The sequence below is a fragment of the Podarcis tiliguerta genome (assembly GCF_965153285.1).
Source record: "Podarcis tiliguerta genome assembly, chromosome: 8".
NCBI classification, from domain to species: domain Eukaryota; kingdom Metazoa; phylum Chordata; class Lepidosauria; order Squamata; family Lacertidae; genus Podarcis; species Podarcis tiliguerta.
The window spans coordinates 6,430,689-6,453,651 of record NC_139541.1 but is presented as its reverse complement, the minus strand read 5'-3'; the positions used below and the strand labels follow the sequence as shown (position 1 = coordinate 6,453,651).

Sequence of the window (22,963 nt, the reverse complement as noted above, 5' to 3'; positions counted from 1 at the left end):
AAAATTAAATTACATGCTGCCTGAAGCCCCTGAGTAGTCTGTCCATCAGTTTGGAGGGGCGGGAGATTAACTTCAAATTTTATTTTATATACTGCCCCATCCCAAAGGAGCCCAGAACAACAAGACAGTCACAATGGAGTGTGTGTGTGTGTGTGTGTGTTTATCTCTCTCTGTGTAATCTCTCCTGCTGGGCAGAATCTGCCTTTGTTCTCCTACCCAGTTTGAGGGTTTCTCATTGTGGGATGCTGGATTTACTGGGTCCCCTCTGGCCCAATCCAGCAGCCAGCCAGGGGGCAGCGGTGAGCAATGGGGCCCCCAATTCACCACTCCCTTTGTACACAGCCTTACTCTCAAAACCTCTGAACAGAGGAGGAGGTTTGGGGGACCCAGTCTACCGGTTCCTTCCAGCCCCCCTCACCTGCTTCCCCGTTGCACCCCTCCCACCTCATGCCTGTGTGCTGTCCCCTCCCCCTCCCTGCTTTTAGGGCTGAGATCTGGAATTATTACCCCAACAAGTTTATCCAGAGAGATGACATGAAGAGGTTCCACATCCTGAACACGTTATTCAACCTGACAGGTGAGTGCAGATGGGGGAGACAGCGATTGATGGCTCCTTGCCACGATATCTCTGATCTTCCTCCACAGTTAGAGACAGAAATGCTGGAAGTTTCTGGAAGGCACAGGAGGGGAGAGTTGCTCTTGCGCTCACATTTTGTTTGCTGGTTTCCCAGAAGAGGCATCTGGTTAGCCACTGGGGGTAGAAGAGGGTGCCAACATGGGACTGCCATGCTCGTGCTGGTCAAGTGATCTTCGGCAGCCTAGGGACAGAGGTGGAAGCTGTTTCCTAGTTCTGCTGGATCTCTCAGCTGCCTTTGATACCATTGACCATAACATCCTTCTGGACCGTCTAGAGGGGCTGGGAGCTGGGGGCACTGTCATACAGTGGTTTCACTCCTTCCTCCAGGGCCATGTTCAGAAAGTGGTGGTGGGGGATGAGTGTTCAGACCCCTGGGCTCTCACTTGTGGGGTGCCTCAGGGTTCCGTCCTCTCCCCCATGCTTTTTAACATCTACATGAAGCTGCTGAGAGAGATCATCACAGGGTTTGGGCTGGGTGTTCATGAGTACAGTGGTACCTCGGGTTAAGTACTTAATGCATTCCGGAGGTCTGTTCTTAATCTGAAACTGTTCTTAACCTGAAGCACCACTTTAGCTAATGGGGCCTCCCGCTGCCGCCAGAGCACAATTTCTGTTCTTATCCTGAAGCAAAGTTCTTAACCCGAGGTACTATTTCTGGGTTACTGGAGTCTGTAACCTGAAGTGTATGTAACCTGAAGCTACTTTAACCCGAGGTACCACTGTATGTGGATGATACCTAGCTCTACCCCTCCTTTAAATCGGAACCAGTGAACATCCTGTGTGAGTGTCTGGAGGCAGTGGGGGTGGGGTGGTGGATGGCGGCTAACAAATTGAGGTTGAATCTGGACAAGACAGAAGTACTGTCATACCTTGAGAGCCAGTGTGGTGTAGTGTTTGAGAGCGGTAGTCTCCTAATCTGGGGAACTGGGTTCGCGTCTCTGCTCCTCTACGTGCAGCTGCTGGGTGACCTTGGGCTAGTCACACTTCTTTGAAGTCTCTCAGCCCCACTCACCTCACAGAGTGTTTGTTGTGGGGGAGGAAGGGAAAGGAGAATGTTAGCCGCTTTGGGACTCCTTAAAGGGAGTGAAAGGCGGGATATCAAATCCAAACTCTTCTTCTTCTTCTTCTTCTTCTTCTTCTTCTTCTTCTTCTTCTTCTTCTTCTTCTAAAGTAGCTTCAGGTTGAGTGCTTTCAGGTTGCATTCCACGGCGACCCGGAAGTAACGGAACGGGTTACTTCCGGGTTTCGCCGCTCGCGCATTAGCAGACGCTCAAAATGAAGTCACGTGCATGCGCAGAAGCGGCGAATCGCGACCCACGCACGCGCAGATGCAGGTTGCGTTCTGCTCAGGATGCGAACAGGGCTCCGGACCGGATCCCGTTCGCATCCAGAGGTACCACTGTACTGTTTTGGGGTGGACAGGACAGGAAAGTGTGAGGGACTCCCTGGTCCAGAATGGAGTATCTGTGCCCATAAAGGACCAGGTGTGCAGCCTAGGAGTAATTTTGGACTTGCAGCTGCCCATGGAGGCCTCTTCACTTCAACTGACCTCTTCCTTTGAGGTGCCCCACTGACGTCTCCCCCCTCTTTTCCTGCAGAGACCTACCTGTTTGCCTGCCTGGTGGACTTTTTCACCAACTGCTCCAGATACGTGAAGTGAGTGCCATGGATTGTTTGGCCTGGGGCGGTCTGTGTCGAGGGGGCACGAGGTGCTGAACAGTTTCGGGGGGAGGAAGGTGCCTGAAATGGTCCAGAAATCCAAACATCTGTTTGTGGTGTGTGTTCCTCTTTCCCCAGCTGTGACACAGGCTATAAACACGGAAACCTGTTCATGTCCTTCCGAAGCATGTTCCAAGATGTCCGAGACGCCATGGACTATGTCCACCTCTCAGTGAGCACCACAGGGTGGGCAGTGAGGGGTGGGCGTGGAGAGTGACAAGGGAGCGTCACCCACCTTTAGAAACCTTGCCCTCTGCCAACCTTCCCCAATTTGGCGTCCGCCAGATGTTTTAGACCTTGGCTTCCACCAGCCCAAATCCTCTCAAGATCTCATCAAATCAAATGCAGGAGGTGTTGATTGATGGCTGGTGCTTTTATGCCATGCTGCGATCTGTGCTGGGGGGGTCTGGGAAACCCTGAGGAGGCCCTGCTGGCTGCCCCCGAAGCCTTGCCAGAGTTGATGACCTCTTTGTGTCTTCATCTTCTAGGGCTCCCTCAAGGAGAAGACGCTGGAGAATCTGGAGAAATATGTGGTCAAAGACGTGAGTGTTGCCCTAGGTGCAGAATTACTGTCAGACAGGAAGCTTTCTTTGGGGTTGACCCCTTTGGCCCTTGACAGGCAGGCCTGTCCACCTTGAGCTCACCTTGCCTCCCTCCCACCAAGCCTGCTGAGGCAGGTGCCAGAGGGCCAGGAAGTGTGAGGCAGCTTCCGGCTCAGCAGCTGCAGCTGTCCATTTTTCAAATTTCCTGTGCTCGGTCGTACTTCAACAGCTGTTGACAAAGAATCTGGGGAGCGCAGATCCTTCCCCAAGGTCATTTCGCCCAGAGGAACCAGGGGGCTGAGTGACAAGTCCAGAAGTCCCTAATTTGAATCTCGTCTCTGCCCTGACTTCACCAAAAGGGGGTAGAGCTTAGGCAAGCCCCTCCCACCCAGCCTCAACCTTCCCTTCTGCAATATGGGGTAATCATACTCACCCTGCTGGACGTTGCAAGGATTACATCAGTCCATTGAACCTAAAGCCAATGCAATTGGCAAATCCTAAGTATTAAAAGGTTGGGACATGGGTGGCGCTGTGGGTTAAACCACAGAGCCTAGGACTTGCCGATCAGAAGGTCGGCAGTTCAAATCCCAACGACGGGGTGAGCTCCTGTTGCTCGGTCCCTGCTCCTGCCAACCTTGCAGTTTGAAAGCACCTCAAAGTGCAAGTAGATAAATAGGTACCGCTCCGGCGGAAAGGTAAACGGTGTTTCCGTGCGCTGCTCTGGTTTACCAGAAGCGGCTTCGTCCTGCTGGCCACATGACCTGGAAGCTGTACGCCGGCTCCCTCGGCCAATGGAGCGAGATGAGCCGCAACCCCAGAGTCGGTCATGACTGAACCTAATGGTCAGGGGTCCCATTACCTTTACCTAAAGCCCACAAGCAGGCCCTCTCCCCTCCTGCGGTTTCCAGGAACTGGTACCCAGAAACATTTACCGCCTCTGATTGTGGAGAGGCATGCAACATGCATGCAACACAACTAGCCGTTGTGGCTAGTAGCCATCAATAGCCCTCTCCTCCATAACTTGGTCTGTTCGTAAAACCTTTTATTGGTATCACATACAACATCCAAAACAAAACAAATCAATACAGAATTAGCACTTCCCAGTGGCACAAAACATTTGCTAAAAGAAAGGAGGCAGAGCAGTCTGTCGTATAAAAGGTTTTATGCATGAATTGGTCTGTTCCCCTCTGAGGTCTTGCTGCTTGCCTTCTCCATTTCCTCCTACCTTGCTTCCACAGCCACGGGTGTCTCTCCTGCTCAGCCGCATGAAGGAGCACGGGAAGGTCTTTTTGGCCACCAACAGCGACTACAATTACACAGATGTAAGTAAGCCCCGGGGACGCGGGTGGCGCTGTGGGTTAAAACACTGAGCCTAGGGCTTGCCAATCAGAAGGTCGACGGTTTGAATCCCCGCGATGGGGTGAGCTCCCGTTGCTCGGTCCCTGCTCCTGCCAACCTAGCAGTTCAAAAGCACCTCAAAGTGCAAGTAGATAAATAGGTACCGCTCCGGCGGGAAGGTAAACGGCATTTCCGTGCGCTGCTCTGGTTCACCAGAAGCGGCTTAGTCATGCTGGCCACATGACCCGGAAACTGTACGCCGGCTCCCTCGGCCAATAAAGCAAGATGAGCGCCGCAACCCCAGAGTCATCCGCGACTGGACCTAATGGTCAGGGGTCCCTTTACCTTTTATATGTCATTGTTTAGTCGTGTCCGACTCTTCGTGACCCCATGGACCAGACCACGCCAGGCACTTTTGACTGGACCTAATGATCAGGGGTCCCTTTACCTTTAAGTAAGCCCCACCCCACCCCACCCCACGGCTCACCAATGGTGGATGGGTGCACCTCTGTTCTCCCCCCTTTGTGTCTGGCTCCACCCATGGGGAGAAGACGTGGCCGGCTGCCAGACGCATGCAACACTCTGCCCCCCACTTCTGTGGGTCTTCCCCACTGAGCTATCCGCCGAGTGCCACTGCCCCACACAATGCCATTGCAGGCAGGGGGATGTTGTTGGCTGGCAGGGGTCAGAAGGGGGAGCCACAGAGTCAGAGAAGTGATGGCGGCTGGGGTGGCTCCTTTGGAAACAAGGAAGACGAGCCTGTCTTGGGTTCGGGTTCCTGAAGGAAGCTCCAGTGACACGTGGGTCTGTCCCTTTGCAGGCGATCATGACGTACTTGTTTGACTTCGGAGAAGACGACGTGGTGAGTCGCCGCTTTCTCCGATTGCTAGCTCTCGCTCTTTCTCTTGCTCCCTGCTCCCAAGTGTAGCATTCCCAAAGCAAGGAAGGATTGGACTCTGATTAATAATATACACACGAGGCTTGACCAGCAAGACTCTGGGAGGGGTGCCAATAATAATCCTGTCCACCCCTTGGCCCAGGTCGTTTTATTCACGAAAGAACTTTTTACACAGTGTTCGTAAGAACCAATTAGATTTCCTCTGAGCATTTTAAAAAAAACCCACGTGGGGACAAAGTTAAAACTACAAAGAGCTAATTTGAGCATGCATACATAGTTCAGAGTAAATAAAATAGGAATCAAGGAGGAATGCTTTTAGGAAACCCCGGAGGTCATAAACAGCAGAAAACAGGAGAGAAGGATGGCAGTATTTACCATCTTGTGAACTCTCTTCCTGGCCCTTAGATTAACAAAACTAAAGAAAGGTACATCAGAGAAGCTACCTACTATCTTTATGACCCAGGATGCCTGATGAACAACTGCCCTGTGTATTTAGAATGCTTATAGGTGCCTGTCAGGCGTAGAGAAAGCAAATGGCAGAGGTGCAGAGGATTGTGGGATTCGGTCAGAAATTATTGTCTTTTTTTAAAAAATAATATTTATTAAATGTTTAATAGTTACAGAAAAAGAAAAAGTAAGAAAAGAAAAAGAAAAAACAATAAAAAAATTAACAAGCAGTACATCAAAAATAAAAGGAAAAAAAAACAGAAAAAACAATACATCAAAACAAGAAAAACAAAAAAATTTAAAAACACATCCAATATTTCCATATCTTTACCTTTCATTTACTAGTTTCATCGACTTCCTCACACCTCCCTTTTTTGTATTCTAGTTCAATTAGCTATTTCAGCAAATCCTTTCCATCTTTCTTAATTTTTTGTTCTAAAATTTATCTTAACACAATCTAACTTTAAATTTTCCACTTTAACCCCTTAACAATCAGTTTTTACTTAATACTTTATAACATTTCTGCTAAAACCATATAAGTTCATTCCAGCATTTTTCTAACATTCATTAATTTTGCAATATTTCTGTAAATATACTTTGAATTTTTTCCAATCTTCTTCCACCGATCAGAAATTATTGTCAATGAATCAAACCCAGTCACACAATGCTTTCACCGCGGACGCAATGGCTTGCTCCATATTTCTTAACTCCTCATAGCAATCCCACCTGACCCCCACACTCTGGATATTTGCACCCCTACATCAAGGACCAGTTGGAAAACTCCACCAGGGGGCCTCATGTGAGGAGAGCTTCTTGTCTCCTGCTGGGTGACAGGAATGGGGGAGATTCCCCTTGGCGGGGTGCCGCTTCATGGGTGGGCCAGTTCTGGGTTAGAGTGTTGGACTAGGACCTGGGAGACACCAGGGTTTGAGTCTCCTGCATGAATCTGTCACTGGGTGTGACATTCCATCTCAGCCTGACCTAGCTCATAGGGTTGTTGTGAGGACAAAATGGGGAGGAAGAGACTCCCCACACGCCACCTTTCAGAGGAAAGGTGGAATAATAATAATAATAATAATAATAATAATAATAATAATAATAATATATTATTATTTATACCCCGCCCATCTGACTGGATCTCCAGCCACTCTGGGCGGCTTCTAACCAAATATCAAAAACAATACAGCATCAGACATTAAGAACTTCCCTAAACAGGGCCGCCTTCAGGTGTCTTTGAAAAATAAATAGTTGTTTATTGGCTTGACATCTGGTGGGAGGGTGTTCCACAGGGCAGGCGCCACTACCAAGAAGGCCCTCTGCCTGGTTCCCTGTAACCTCACTTCTCGCAGCGAGGGAACCACCAGAAGGCCCTCGGCGCTGGATCTCAGTGTTCGGGCTGAACGATGGGGGTGGAGATGCTCCTTCAGGTATACAGGACCGAGGCCGTTTAGGGCTTTCAAGGTCAGCACCAACACTTTGAATTGTGCTCGGAAACATACTGGGAGCCAATGAAGATCTTTCAGGACCAGTGTTATATGGTCTTGGCAGCCACTCCCAGTCACCAGTCTCTCTGCTGCATTCTGGATTAATTGCAGTTTCCGAGTCACCTTCAAAGGTAGCCCCACATAGAGTGTATTGCAGTAGTCTAAGCGGGAGATAACCAGAGCATGCACCACTCTGGCGAGACAGTCTGCAGGCAGGTAGGGTCTCAGCCTGCGTACCAGATGGAGCTGGTAGACAGCTGACCTGGAATACAAATGTAATAAATAAACCAATAAGCTTCCAGACTCAGAGGTCAGCCTCTTCCCAACAAAGACCCCCTCCTACCCAGCTCTAAGCTGCCCTGGTTTTTCCTGTCCCCCGGCAGGAAGCACCCCAGAGCCGGCCTTGGCGCTCCTACTTCGACCTGATTGTGGTGGACACTCGCAAGCCTCTGTTCTTCGCGGAGGGCACTGTCCTTCGGCAAGTCAACACGGTAAGTGCCCTTTTGGTACCAGCTGGCAGGCTGGATGGGGGTAGAGGCATTGCAGGGGGTTGGACTAGATGGCCACTGGAGGGCCCTTCCAGCTTTACTGTTCTATGATTCTATGATCCCTGCTGGGATGGGCCCAGGATCTCTGAGTCTGGCTGGGAAAGCCCCTCTTAGCGAAGTTTCTAGAGCAGAACACATGGACAAAGGCAATTCCTTTAGCTTGGGTTCCTGCATTGAAGGGGGTTGGACTAGATGACCCCTGAGGGACCCCTTCTTAACTCTACAATTATGTGATTCCGTGCTGAGCAGCTGGAAAGCCACTCACCCTGCCCTTCCAGCTTCCCTCGTTCCTCCCCTGCCCGACGTAACTCCCTGTCTTTTTTCTCAGGACACAGGGAAGCTGCGGATCGGTACCTACACAGGACCCCTTCAACACTGCGCTGTCTACTCGGGAGGTAAAGCCTGCACCAAAGCTATAGGCCACGTTGGGGAAACTGCCTGGCCTTTAAAAGAACCACTAATATTAGCCAAACGTGGGCTGCTGCAGAAGGGAGACTGAGCCACAGGGAGTGGCATGAATCCATCAGGTCTGGACTCTGTTGCCTCTGTTGTAAACAAATTCTGCCCTTTCTCCCTTATGGGGTATCCAAGAGCCCATACAGAGTCCTTACGTAGGTTCCCTATTGGTAGGAGAGAATAACAGAGGCCAACCAGAGAATATTGAGAAGCAAAGCAGCTAGTAAGCTTGATCTTTATTGATCTGTTGCAACAGGGTGCTCCCCTCACACACAGGAAAGGAGGAGGAACCCAGAACAATGGCGGGCAGGGCCTTATAAAGACTTTTGAAATTGCCACCCTGTAGATCAAGACCACCCCCAGAAACATCATACATACATCACAGAAGGGGTGTAACCCAAGACCACCCCTCAGATACCTACATCACAGAAAAGGTGGTCTACAACAGAAATTTGAATGTTGTTGTTTTTGCCAGGTTATCTGATTGCCTTTCCTGATAGTCTGTCTCCCATTAAAATGCTGATTACTCAATTCTTGAGACAATGGGAAGGCTCCCTCCCTCCTTGCAGGGAAAACATTTGGTCGGTTTGGGAATCAAAATGGTTTCAGGTCGGTCTTCCTGTGCTGATATATGTACGTGCTTGGTTGGTACACGTATGAACATTTGACATATATCTGTTACGGTAAAATCTGGGTGCGAGGCTGCTCTGCCACCCAGCTCGTCGGACTAAGTCCGCGGGTCCCTGCGGAGGAAAATGAGCTCAGCCGGAGACAGGAGCAAACTGCAGAAGATCCAAGTTTATTGCGCAACAGGTTCGAGGCGAGATTGAACAGCGAGAAAGGGGTGACATGAACTTTTGAAACTTCCCTCCATGTCCCAGAATACAGTGCAAAATACATCCCAGTTACATCATGAATACATTAAGAAGAGGTTGGGTTACACAGGATTAACATATGGAGGAGGGAGGGGAGAATATGCAGAGCTGGAGATATGCGCAGATAAGCACATCCTGAGTACCGGTGATGAGAAGACAATGGTCCATGTATGCATAGTCTGCCACCTGGCATTGCCCGGAGGAAAGGCTTGGCAGAGTGATTTGACAGGATTAGGGTCTTGACACCTTGCTTGAGGGATTATGGAGGACAGGGGAGGTGTCATGGAGTCCTAGAGAAATTGAGCAAATTGGCACGTTGATTTTCTATGAATTTTATAGATTTTAGTCCCTTTTGACATTGACAATTGGAAATAAATGGATATATTGTAGCGAAGAAGAAGGTGAAGAAGACATGCCCCCCCTTCCGTATCATATCTAAGACCTCAAAATTCCTATCACAACTCTTCTCTTTCCAGGCTCTTCAGACCTGGTGTGTGACCTTTTGGGAGTGAAGGGCAAGGACATCTTGTACATCGGAGACCACATATTTGGGGACATTCTCAAATCCAAGAAGAGGCAGGGATGGAGGACCTTCCTGGTGGTGCCTGAGCTGGCCAAGGAGCTGCAAGTCTGGACAGAGAAAAGCGGTGAGGAGGAGGAGGAGGAGGAGGAGGAGGAGGAGGAGGAAGGTTTCGGTGGGTGGAGGCAGGCTCCTCTCACCCCTTTGCAATGACCCAGAGAGCACCACCAGCCAGATTCTTTGCACAGTGCCTTGTTAATCTCTGGAACTCCCTCCCACAGGAGTCAGTGCTGGCTAGCAACTTGGGTGGCTTTCAAAGAGGATTGGCCAAATTTGTGGAGGAAGAGAGGGCTATTGATGGCTCCTAGCTAGGTGGCTCTGCTCTAGAGTCAGAGGCAGCGATGCTTCTGCATTCCAGCTGGTGGAAACCACAGGAGAGGAGAATCTTGCTGGTGGTCTTCATCTGGTTGGCCACTGTGAGATGAGGGTGCTGGATTAAATGGGCTATTGGCCTCATCCAGCAGTCTCTTCTTATGTTCTCTGCTCTCCCGTGGTTAAGGGGGTGTTCCAGCCCACCCTACCTCCAGATCTTGGCTCCAATTCTTTTACTGGTGCCCAAATCCCAGGGACATCTTATTTCCTAGATGTGTTTCAGAGAGATTTGCTATTTGCTGATACAGTGGTGCCTCACAAGACGAAAAGAATCTGTTCCGGGAGTCTTTTCGTCTTGCGGTTTTTTCGTCTTGCGAAGCAAGCCCATTGACGGAGTAGCGCTATTAGCGCTATTGGCACTTTAAGGGCTAAAAACGGCTTTTTTAGGGGTGGGGGATTAGCGGTTTTGCTGCTAAAATGCTTTTAGCAGTTTAGCGATTCAGAATAAGGGGTTTTGGAGCAAAAAAAATAATTCAATTTTTTTCATCATTTTTCGTCTTGCGAAGCAAGCCCATAGGGAAATTCGTCTTGCGAAGCGCCTCTGCAGACGGAAAACCCTTTCGTCTTGCGGGTTTTCCATCTTGCAAGGCATTCGTCTTGCGGGGCACCACTGTACCAAGAATCTAAAGACCCACCTCACCCCCAGTCCTAAGAGGTTGAGCTGGCAGGTCTTTTGCACCTCTTTTTCAGAAGCCACACTTAATAGTGTCCGTTTCCCCCTCCACAGAACTTTTTGAAGAGCTGAGGAGCCTGGACATCTTCTTGGCTGAGCTATACCAGTAAGTCGGGATTTCTGCCCATTAGCACTTTGCCCGGGTGCTGCCTGTTGTGCGCACGTGAGAAATTTGCAAGGAGCCCATGTTTCATATTACTAGAAGAGAAACTTTGTTTTTAGAAAGACGAACAAGATTCTGAACGTGGAGTCATTGCCAGGGACAGCTGCCTCTGTTGGAGGCGTTGCCATGGCTGGAACTGGACTGGACATGTCCTGCGGTGCCCCCTGCCCTGATTATGGCGATTATAGAATCACAGAATTGTAGAGTTGGTTGGGACCACCAAAGGGTTATCAAATTCATCCCCCTTAAATGCAGGAACCACAGTTTAAAAAGCCCTGACAGATGGCCATCCAGCCTCTGCTTAAAAACTTCCAGCGAAGGAAAGTCCACTACCTTCCAAAGGAGTCCATTCTACGGACAAACAGTTCCCACCCTCAGGAAATTTTTTCTGATAATTAGTTATAATCTCCTTCCTTGCCATTTGAATCCATTGGTTCAGGACTTGCCCTCTAGAGCAGCAGAAAACAAGCTGGCTCCAACTTCCATGGGGACAGCCCTGAAGATGCTTAAAGATGGCAATCAGATCCTCTTTGTTTATGTATTTAGAGCATCTGTATGTTGTCCTTCAGGGACATGGGTGGCGCTGTGGGTTAAACCACAGAGCCTAGGGTTTGCCAATCAGAAGGTCGGCAGTTCGAATCCCCATGACGGGGTAAGCTCCCGTTGACCGGTCCCTGCTCCTGCCAACCTAGCAGTTCAAAAGCATGTCAAAGTGCAAGTAGATAAATAGATACCACTCTGGCGGGAAGGTAAACGGTGTTTCCGTGCGCTGCTCTGGTTTGCCAGAAGTGGCTTAGTCATGCTGGCCACATGACCTGGAAGCTGTACGCCGGCTCCCTCGGCCAATAAAGCGAGATGAGCGCCGCAACCCCAGAGTCGGTCACGACTGGACCTAATGGTCAGGGGTCCCCTTTACCCTTTTTATGTTGTCCTTCATCCAGAAAGAATGGGCTTACATACAATATGATAATTGTCATTGTCCCATACAGAACAACAAAATTGAAATAATCTACATCAGACATTCAAAAACCAACAAGTCTGCTATCCCAGTCTGGTTAACCCCCTAAAAACTCTGATACCCCATAATTAAATACAATATACTCCCATAGAGACTACCTTACACTGTGTTTAAAACCAAAATCGCATTTGGATAGAAACTGTTTCTCAGGCGGCTAGTCCTAGTCTTTATAACCCTGTACCTTCTTCCAGAAGGCAGAAGCTGAAAGAGATCATTTCCGGGGTGCGCACTATCCTGCGCTATCTCTGCAGCTTTCTTATGGCACCTGGAAGCGTAGATTTGATCCAAGGTGGGAAGAGTGCACCCAATTATTCTCTCCGCAGTCTTTACAACCTTGGACAACATTGTTTTTCCCCTGACCATGCAGCTCCCAAACCACACACATACAGTAAAAACAAGACAGTCCATACTTGCAGGCTTACAATTAAAAAAAAGGGCCTATGACAAACAAAGGAAAAATGACAGAGAGGGAATAGGAAAATCAGCATCCAAATTTAAGCACCAACTTCAAAACAGCTGTTCCTATAATCCCCAGCTTGTACAGTTCTGGGGCAAGGAAGTGCTGGGTGGAACTGGGCCCACAGGCAGGCAATGTGACCTCCACACAGAAGGGATCCAGGTGAGATTTTGAGCACAGGTGTCCTCTTTTTCCCCCCAGGCACCTGGACAGCGGGAGCAACGAACGGCCGGACATCAGCTCCATCAAGAAGCGGATTCAGGTATCCCCCCCAGTTCCCAAGCAGCATCTTGGCCTATGGCCTTCCTGAGCCCATCACTCAACCCTTTGGTCTGCTGGTCAAGGCTTATGGGGCCAGAGCTCAGCCTCACTCAGACATAAATCCCTTTAGGGCTTGCTTAGTAGGCAGCAAGGGACACGGGTGGCGCTGTGGGTTAAACCACAGAGCCTAGGACTTGCTGATCAGAAGGTTGGCGGTTCGAATCCCCGCGATGGGGTGAGCTCCCATTGCTCTGTCCCTGCTCCTGCCAACCTAGCAGCTCAAAAGCACATCAAAGTGCAAGTAGATAAATAGGTACCTCTCCGGCGGGAAGGTAAACAGCGTTTCAATGTGCTGCTCTGGTTCGCCAGAAGCAGCTTAGTCATGCTGGCCACATGACCCGGAAGCTGTACGCTGGCTCCCTCGGCCAGTAAAGCGAGATGAGCGCTGCAACCCCAGAGTCGGCCACAACTGGACCTAATGGTCAGGGGTCCCCTTTACCCCTTTACCTTAGTAGGCAGCAGAGTTGGTTAAAGAATGGAGCCTTCTTTAAGGCTCTGCTGTCTTATGGTCCAGATGCCCAGCCACATCGTTCTCTTGGTTCCTACCTGGGGGGCTATGACAGGCCGCAGGTGACAACCAGAAGCCCCAATGGAGAAACCTGCAAACCAGATCTGAGAGCAAGAGTCCTCACCCTCCTCCTGTAGTTTCCAGCAGCTGGTGTTCAGAAGCATTGATGCCTCTGCTTGTGGAGGCAGAGAATAGCCTTCTCCATGAATTTATCTAGTTCTTTTTTAAAGCTGTCACTGCCTCCTGCAGGAGTGGGTTCCATAGTTTAACAATGCGCTGCATGAAGAAGACCTGGCTTCTGTGGGCCGGAGTGGGGGGAGGCGGGTTTCTCACAGAGCCTGTTTTCTCCCACAAAGCAAAGGTCGTCTTGCTGGTCCGAGGCAAAATCCCAAAACCCACATGAGGGCAGGAGCTTCTTTAAGCCAAGCAACACGTTGCACAAAAGCTCCTCTTTATCAGTGGAGAGAAAGTCTGTGGGCAATGACAGAAGTGTGGGAGACACCTGTTTTAAGAAAAATACCTCTAATTCCCTTATGGGGTTATCTAGAGCCCGTATAGAGTCCCTCAGGAGATCTGGAAGCAGAGGCCAACCAGAGTTTATTGAAAGCAAAGTGGCTAGCAAGCCTGATCTTTATTTCTATTTTTTTTTGAAAAAAATAATTGGTTTTCTCTTATAACACAAAAACATAAACACAAAAGAAGTCTTTTAGCAATGTAAATACCAGGAAATAAGAAGAAACAATTCTTCTTTTATTGTTTTGTTTTTATTGTTATGTTTTTATGTTGTGTTAAGCCTGATCTTTTAGAAGGGACGGTGGTGGCGCTGTGGGTTAAAGCCTCAGTGCCTAGGGCTTGCCGATCGAAAGGTCGGCGGTTCGAATCCCCGCGGCGGGGTGCGCTCCCGCTGTTCGGTCCCAGCGCCTGCCAACCTAGCAGTTCGAAGGCACCCCTGGGTGCAAGTAGATAAATAGGGACCGCTTACTAGCGGGAAGGTAAGCGGCGTTTCCGTGTGCGGCTCTGGCTCGCCAGAGCAGCGATGTCACGCTGGCCACGTGACCCGGAAGTGTCTTCGGACAGCGCTGGCCCCCTGCCTCTTTGAGTGAGATGAGTGCACAACCCTAGAGTCTGTCAAGACTGGCCCGTACGGGCAGGGGTACCTTTACCTTTACCTTTAAGCCTGATCTTTATTAAAGGAAATAAACTGTTGCAACAGGGTCCCCACTCACCACATGCAGGAGGGAGGAGAACCCTGAATAATGGTGCGCAAGCCCCTATAAAGACTTTTGAAATTGTCCACCCTGCAGCCCAAGACCACCCTCCAAAACATCATACCTACATCTCAGAAGGAGGTGGTCTCCATCAGAAATTTGAGAGTGTTGCTTCTTTCCTGTCTGCCAGGGTGCCTGAAAATCTCTTATGGATAGTTGGCTCAGCTTAGCAGATACTTGCCAGGCTGTATTTACAGGGAGGTGTAAGCAGTCCGAAGAAAATTGGAAAACATTTCCCATTTCCTTCCTCCTTGCAGAGAAATATTTGAGTCCAATTTGGGAGAGACAAAATGGCTTCAGGGTTGCTCTCCTGTACTATTTCAGACACGTGGTTTATATACTTCTGTGTGCGTTTGCCTTGTACGTTTATGAACATTTATTCTATATTTGAGACCTTAGGATTCTTATGACAACCCTCTTAGAATGGAGTGTGGGAGGAGGGAGAAGTGGGGCTGGCTGTGATTGGGACAGGATGCTGGACCAGATAGGCCATTGGCCTGATCCAGCAGGCTCTTCTTATGTTCTTAAAGGTAAAGGGACCCCTGACCATTAGGTCCAGTTGCGGACGACTCTGGGGTTGCGGCGCTCATCTTGCTTTATTAGCCAAGGGAGCCCGGCATACAGCTTCCGGGTCATGTGGCCAGCATGACTAAGCCGCTTCTGGCGAACCAGAGCAGCGCACGGAAACGCCGTTTACCTTCCCGCTGGAGCGGTACCTATTTATCTACTTGCACTTGACGTGCTTTCGAACTGCAAGGTGGGCAGGAGCAGGGACCGAGCAACAGGAGCTCACCCCGTCGCAGGGATTCGAACCGCCGACCTTCTGATCAGCAAGCCCTAGGTTCAGTGGTTTAGACCACAGTGCCACCTGCGTCCCCTTTCTATGTTCTTATGCTAGGCCAAATCAACACAATAGCACAGGTAGAAGTTGCCTTCAGGTGGGGGTGCATGAGCTCTCAAGGCTTCCCATCACAGAAGGGGTGTAACCCAAGATCACCCCCCACAAACATCATACCTACATCACAGAAAAGGCGGTCTACAACAGAAATTTGAATGTTATTTTTCCTGTCTGCCAGGTTATCTGATAATGCCTTATCTGATTGCCTTTCCTGGTAGTCTGGCCATTCCTTTGAGAAGGTGATTACCCAATTCCTGAGACAATGGGAAGGGTCCCTCACCCCCTCCCTCCTTGCAGAGAAAACATTTGGTCAGTTTGGGAGTCAAAATGGTTTCAGGATGGTCTTCCTGTGCTGCTCCAGACATGTGGTCCACATATCTATGTACATGCTTGGTTGGTACATTTATGAACATTTATTATATATATGGTGACGTGGGTGGCACTGTGGTTTAAACCACAGAGCCTAGGACTTGCTGATCAGAAGGTCGGCGGTTCGAATCCCCGCGACGGGGTGAGCTCCCATTGCTCAGTCCCTGCTCCTGCCCACCTAGCAGTTTGAAAGCACGTCAAAGTGCAAGTAGATAAATAGGTACCGCTCCGGCGGGAAGGTAAGCAGCGTTTCCGTGCGCTGCTCTGGTTTGCCAGAAGCGGCTTAGTCCTGCTGGCCACATGACCTGGAAGCTGTACGCCGGCTCCCTCGGCCAATAAAGCGAGATGAGCGCTGCAACCCCAGAGTCGTCCGCGACTGGACTTAATGGTCAGGGGTCCCTTTCCCTTTATTATATATATAAGACCTTAATTTTTTTATTACAAAAATTTTTATTTTTATTTTACCTAGAGGCTCTGCATTGTGATACCAAAAGCGGTTCCCTCAGAGCCCACCAAGTTCGTTTTTAGCTCGATTTAAATATCAAATAAAAGAATGGAGTATTTTTTTTAAAAAAGTAGCGCAGAATATCTGATGGGCCAGCCTTTTGGAAGGCACCCTCAAGAGCTGTAGCTCTCATCATGTCCACTTTTCCCCATGCTCTTCCCCCCGCAAGCCCAAAAACGGTAATCCACCCCCACCCTGGTTTTAGGAGGTCATAGAGAGGTCTGCTCACGCAGCACAGATTATTCAGGCAGTCGGGAAACATGGGCTAGAACCGCCAGAACATTGCAACATAAGCTTGCCACAGAGGAAAGTTTGTTTTTTTCTCAGGCCCTTGAGCGATGCAATCCAGCTGACCACAGCTGGTTTTGCAACATCCTGAGGGGGTTACTCCAACTTTAATTACGCCACTCTCTGTTTCCTGTGTTAAAAGTTAACCAATCCTGATAAGAGACTTCTGGGTTTTTTCTCTCTCTCTCCAAATGTTCTGTTATAGAGAAGTGGTTCCCAAACATTTTTGGGCCACTGCCCCCTTGGGTCCATATTATTCGGCATTTTGCACACCCTATTATGGAAGATAATAACACAATGAAATTCAGAACAGTAAGGGTGAATTGCACATTTATTCAAAACCCAATTAGAACAGTTTTTGTTTAAAGAAGTCAACAAAAGTGATGAACTTGATCAAGTGATACCAGCTTTTTGAAACAGGATAGTCATTTATACCTCCAGCGCCCACCACCCGCCCCCTTGGTCATCCTATGACCTCAGTGGGTGCTACAACCCAAGTTGGGAACTCATTGTTAGGGAGTCCTGTATATTGGTTCTCAAACTCAATCCAATCTGGAAGTCCGTTTGACTTCCAAAATGTTTGAAAACCAAGGCACGGCTTCTGATTGGCCCCGGAAACCATGCCAACAGCCGAAATGGAAGTTCGGCTTCCAAAAAACGTCCGTAAACCGGAACACTTACTCTGGGTTTGCGGATTTTGGGAGCTGAATTGTTCGTCACCTAAGCTGCTCAGGAACCAAGGTACCATTCTACTTAAAATGCCCCTGGCACCTGGACATTGTTGGCTGGGTGGGGGAGCATTAAATGTTTTCCTGTTGTGAAAGTCATGGAAGAACATGAGGAAGAATACACAATTAAGGGTTCAATGCAAAAACTTAAAATACCCTATTTTTCACTCCATAAGACGCACCGGACCACTAGGCGCACCTAGTTTTTAGAGGTGGAATGCAAGGAAAAGAAATTATTTAAAGGGAGCGATGAGCAGAGCCTGTATGCATCCCAGGCTCTGCTCAGCGCTCCCTTTCATGAGCCGCGTGGAGCATGTGCGCAGCGTTTGCAGGCTTCTCCCTCCTCGGGGAAAAGCCCCCAAGACCTACACACACACTCTGTGCAGCTCTTTAAAGGGAGCATGGCTCTGGGGGGCTTTTGCAGGAGGTGGGGGAAGTGAGAGAGCCGCGCTCTGTCCCTTCCCCCACCTTCCGCAAAAGCCACAGATAGCCGCGCGAAGCCTCCGTAGGGCAGCGGGATGAAGGCTGCCCTGCGGAGGCTTTGTGTGGCTACGCCAGAAGCTAGAACAGCAAGAGGGAGCACTGCGCAGTGCTCCCTCTTGCTGCTTTGGCTTCTGGCGTACCCCGTGAAGCCTGCATTTGCTCCATAAGACGCACACACATCTCCTTACTTTTTAGGAGGGGAAAAGTGCATCTTATAGAGTGAAAAATACGGTATTAGTCGGAGCAGCCACAGATCACTTAGAATCATAGAATCATAGAGTTGGAAGAGACCACAAGGGCCATCGAGTCCAACCCCCTGCCAAGCAGGAAACACCATCAGAGCACTCCTGACATATGGTTGTCAAGCCTCTGCTTAAAGACCTCCAAAGAAGGAGACTCCACCACACTCCTTGGCAGCAAATTCCACTGTCAAACAGCTCTTACTGTCAGGAAGTTCTTCCTAATGTTTAGGTGGAATCTTCTTTCTTGTAGTTTGGATCCATTGCTCCGTGTCCGCTTCTCTGGAGCAGCAGAAAACAACCTTTCTCCCTCCTCTATGTGACATCCTTTTATATATTTGAACATGGCTATCATATCACCCCTTAACCTCCTCTTCTCCAGGCTAAACATGCCCAGCTCCCTTAGCCGTTCCTCATAAGGCATCGTTTCCAGGCCTTTGACAATTTTGGTTGCCCTCCTCTGGACACGTTCCAGTTTGTCAGAGTCCTTCTTGAACTGCGGTGCCCAGAACTGGACACAGTACTCCAGGTGAGGTCTGACCAGAGCAGAATACAGTGGCACTATTACTTCCCTTGATCTAGATGCTATACTCCTATTGATGCAGCCCAGAATTGCATTGGCTTTTTTAGCTGCCGCGTCACACTGTTGGCTCATGTCAAGTTTGTGGTCAACCAAGACTCCTAGATCCTTTTCACATGTACTGCTCTCTTGGGATTGCTATTAAGGCTGAGACCTTGTATAGGGTGGTATACAAATTTTAATATAATAATATGGTAAAACTTGCATACTAGAAAAAGCTACCTTAAATGTGGAGCAAGGCCAGCATGATGGGTCATTTGCCAAGAAGCTGCCCCCATTGGCGAGCTTTCTTGCTTATAGGATCTGCTGACTTCTTCAGGGACACTTCCCGGTTGAGGGAGTTGGGGATGTTTATCCTGGTGGAGACTGAGAGGTGACCTGATAGTCAATCTTCAAATACCTGGAAGATGGAGCGAGCTTGTTTTGTGATGCTTCAGAGGGGAGGACCCGAACTGATGGATTCAAATTGCATGAAAGGCGATTCTGACTCAACGTTAGGAAGAACTTTTTGATGGCAAGAGCCGTTTGCCAGTGGAACGAATGACCTTGGAAGGTGGTGGAATCTCCTTCATTTGTGGTTTTGGACGGCCATTGGTCAAGGATTCCTGCATTTCAGGAACCAGATGACTCTTGACTTCCCTTCCAACTCTTCAATTCTAAGATTCACTTGGGCTTTCATTTGCAAAAGTCCTGAGAGCCAGTGTGGTGGTGTGGTTAAGAGCGGTAGACTCGTAATCTGGTGAACCGGGTTCGCGTCTCTGCTCCTCCACATGCAGCTGCTGGGTGACCTTGGGCTAGTCACACTTCTCTGAAATCTCTCAGCCCCACTCACCTCACAGAGTGTTTGTTGTGGGGGAGGAAGGGAAAGGAGATTGCTAGCCACTTTGAGACTCCTTCAGGTAGTGATAAAGCAGAATACAGTGGTGCCCCGCAAGACGAATGCCTCGCAAGACGGAAAACCCGCTAGACGAAAGGGTTTTCCATTTTTCGATGCGCTTCGCAGGACGAATTTCCCTATGGGCTTGCTTCGCAAGACGAAAATGTCTTGCGAGTCTTGAGATTTTTTTCCGCTCCCCACCCCCTTTTTCTAAACCGCTAAACTGCTAATAGCCTTTTAGCAGCTAATCCGCTAATCCCTTAAGCCTTTAATAGCCGCTAAACTGCTAATAGCGCTAATCCGCTAAGCCGCTAATAGGGTTGCTTCGCAAGACGAAAAAACCGCTAGACGAAGAGACTCGCGGAACGAATTAATTTCGTCTTGCAAGGCACCACTGTATCAAATCTAAACTCCAAACTCCTCCTCAATGTACAGATAGTAGACTTGGAAGTTGTGGCTGCATCTCGCACTTGTGTTACCACCACAGAGAGCATTTGTGTTACCACCACAGAGAGACGGGTGTGTGTGTGTCTCCTCTCCCCTGACAAAGGTCATCAAACCAAAAAGGGGTACCTGGTTGCCAGGACGCCACCTCTCAAGCCTAGGTTTCCCTGCTTCTATCCTTGCCACCTGACTGAGCAGAGACTCCTCTTCTCTTGCAGAAAGTCACCCACGAGATGGACATGTGCTACGGGAAGATGGGGAGCCTCTTCCGCTGTGGGTCGCGCCAGACCCTCTTTGCCAACCAGCTGATGCGCTACGCAGACCTTTATGCCGCCTCCTTCATCAACTTCCTCTATTACCCCTTCAGCTACCTTTTCCGGGCACCACCCACCCTGGTATGTGGCTAGGGCATCCTGGGGCAGGAGATGGGTGTCTGTGTGTGTGGACCTGCCTCTTGGCCCAGGGAAAGGGCTGAGGATTAGACAAGTTCAGGGAGCAAAGGGCTATCGATGGCTGTCAGCCCTGCTGGCTGTACAGTGGTACGTCGGGTTAAGTACTTAATTAGTTCCGGGGGTCTGTTCTTAACCTGAAACTGTTCTTAACCTGAAGCACCACTTTAGCTAATGGGGCCTCCCGCTACCGCCGCCACACGATTTCTGTTCTCATCCTGAAGCAAAGTTCTTAACCCGAGGTACTATTTCTGGGTTAGCGGAGTCTGTAACCTGAAGCGTTTGTACCGTATTTTTCGCTCCATAAGACGCACCAATTTTTAGAGGGGGAATGCAAGGGGAAAAAAATTATTTAAAGGGAGTTCAGAGCAGAGCCTGTATGCATCCCAGGCTCTGCCGGGCTGCCCTTCTCCCTCCTCGAGGAAAAGCCCCCAAGAGCTGCACACATGCTCCGTACGGCTCTTTAAAGGGGGTGCGGCTCTTGGGGGCTTTTGCGGGAGCTGGGGGAAGTGACAGTCGTGTGCTCTGTCACTTCCCCCACCTCCCGCATGAACCACCCGCTCTTTAAAGGGAGTGCAGCTATCCCTAGCTTTTGCGGGAGGTGGGAGAAGGGACAGAGCTGCCCGCAAAAGCCAGGGATAGCTGCTCGAAGCCTCCGCAGGGCAGAGGGGAGCCTTCATCCCACTGCCCTGCGGAGGCTTCGTGGGCTATCCCAGAAGCCAGAACAGCTAGAGGGAGCGCTGCGCCGTGCTCCCTCTTGCTGTTGTTGCTTCTGGCTTAGCCGCGCAGCCTGCATTCGCTTCATAAGACGCGCATGCATTTCCCCTTACTTTTTAGCAGGGAAAAAGTGTGTCTTATAGAGCGAAAAATACGGTAACCTGAAGCATATGTAACCTGAGGTACCACTGTACAGTGGTGCCTCGCAAGACGAAATTAATTCGTTCCGCGAGTTTTTTCGTTATGTGAGGTTTTTTTGTCTTGCGAAGCACCACTGCATTCAAACACTGACAACGGCGGGGAGAAGCAGGACAGCTGCCGCAGCCGGTACCTCAGACTCACCCGCGCGTTGTGGCCACCGTGCGACGTGGCTGCTGGAGGGCGGCGGGGCTCAGGAGCGCGACTCCAGGGAGAGAGAGGCACTGGCGGCAACGGCTCTCTGAGGGGAGCGCACGAGGGGGGTGGGCAGCGGCGCGAGGCACCAACCGTCAGCGGGAAGGTGGGAGGGAGCCGGAGGAGCGGGGAAGCGAGCGTGTGTGCGTGCAGTGTGCGTCACCATGACACGAGAGGCAGGGCCGTTTCGTCTAGCGAAGCAAGCCCTTAGGAAAATCCGTCTTGCGAAGCACCTCAGAAAACGAAAAACCCTTTCGTCTTGCGAGTTTTTCGTCTTCCGAGGCATTCGTCTTGCGGGGCACCACTGTATTCTGCCTTCACAGTTGGGGGCAACAATGCTTCTGAATATCACATGGCGGTCGGGGAGAGGGATTCCCACAGGGGCATCTGGTTAGCCACTGTGAGAACAGCATCCCATAATATATGGGGCCCTTTCGGCCCGATCCAACAGGGCTCCTCCAATGTTCTTACATCACAGGCTTTCTCCATGAAATTGACTCCTCCCCTAAGCTGGCGGGGGGACAGGACGAGAGGGGCAACCATCTAGCCTTCTGGCACAGGCTTGCAGCTTTTGGCCAGTTCTGCGGCAGCTTCGCTTTTTTCTCGTCTGGGAGGCTGGGTCTGCCCTCCTGATGCCCACCCCCAACCCTGACAGTTGTGTGACAATTCTTGCCCCTCCAGATGCCCCATGAATCCACCGTGGAGCACACCCGGGTGGAGTTCAGCGAGACGGGTCTCCTGGCAGGGTATGTGATGCCCCAACACAGGCTGCTGCAGGTGAGTCTCTCTCTGCTCTTCTGCTTCCCCAACACACCCCTGTTTTCTTCCTCCTTTCCCGCCCGTGGTTTTTGGCTGCCCTCTACTGACACCCACACCGGCACACTGAAAATGGCTTTAGGTTTCAGTTAGTCATTGCCAATACAGTGGTTCTCAAACTTGATCAGTTCCGGATGTCCGTTCCAAAACCAAGGCACGCAATCAATCAGTAGCTGAACTGGGTTACACATAGCCACAAAAACAAAACAAAAAGAGCTGCAGAAACAAAAACGCAAAATGAAGAGCAAAAACAGACAGTAACACTCAAAATGGAAGTGTGGCACTCAAACTGAGCATGTTCGGCTTCTGAAAAAAGTTTGCAATCCGGAACACTTACGTTGCAGTGTTTGGGTTCCAAGTTGTTTGAGTACCGAGGCATTTGAGAACCAAGGTACCACTGTACAGTGGTACCTCTGGTTACGTACTTAATTTGTTCCGGAGGTCTGTTCTTAACCTGAAACTGTTCTTAACCTGAAGCACCACTTTAGCTAATGGGGCCTCCTGCTGCCCCTGCACGATTTCAGTTCTCATCCTGAAGCAAAGTTCTTAACCCGAGGTAATATTTCTGGGTTAGCGGAGTCTGTAACCTGAAGCGTATGTAACCCGAGGTACCACTGTACTCCCAAAAGCTTTGCCACACTAACTGAAACAGGCAAGGGTTTCTGCAATGCAGGAATATGCAGCTGTCCCACATGGGGATTGAACCTGCAACCCTGGCATTATCTGCACCATGCTCTAACCAACTGAGCCATTGTGAAAGGATGGAGCAAAGAGATCTTGACCTCTTGGACATCTAAGGGCCAGCACCCGAATACAATGAACACCCTGGGATCCGATGTCCGCACCCCACGCAGCTTCTTCAACGGGGTGGCA

General features: G+C 49.9%; 1 protein-coding gene across 1 annotated transcript in view; it reads left to right on the top strand.

The window, feature by feature from the left end:
- The window catches only part of LOC310683721 (cytosolic purine 5'-nucleotidase-like), a 49,198-nt gene that overhangs the window by 23,004 nt on the left and 3,231 nt on the right, over positions 1-22,963 (top strand). The window contains exons 6-18 of the mRNA XM_083454044.1: positions 486-577; positions 2,236-2,293; positions 2,435-2,528; positions 2,845-2,898; positions 4,137-4,220; positions 5,057-5,098; positions 7,449-7,556; positions 7,942-8,008; positions 9,421-9,591; positions 10,624-10,675; positions 12,409-12,469; positions 19,934-20,110; positions 21,956-22,051. Of these exons, the coding sequence (XP_083310170.1) occupies positions 486-577; positions 2,236-2,293; positions 2,435-2,528; positions 2,845-2,898; positions 4,137-4,220; positions 5,057-5,098; positions 7,449-7,556; positions 7,942-8,008; positions 9,421-9,591; positions 10,624-10,675; positions 12,409-12,469; positions 19,934-20,110; positions 21,956-22,051 (1,156 nt within the window). The remainder of the gene's footprint in view (positions 1-485; positions 578-2,235; positions 2,294-2,434; positions 2,529-2,844; positions 2,899-4,136; positions 4,221-5,056; positions 5,099-7,448; positions 7,557-7,941; positions 8,009-9,420; positions 9,592-10,623; positions 10,676-12,408; positions 12,470-19,933; positions 20,111-21,955; positions 22,052-22,963) is intronic.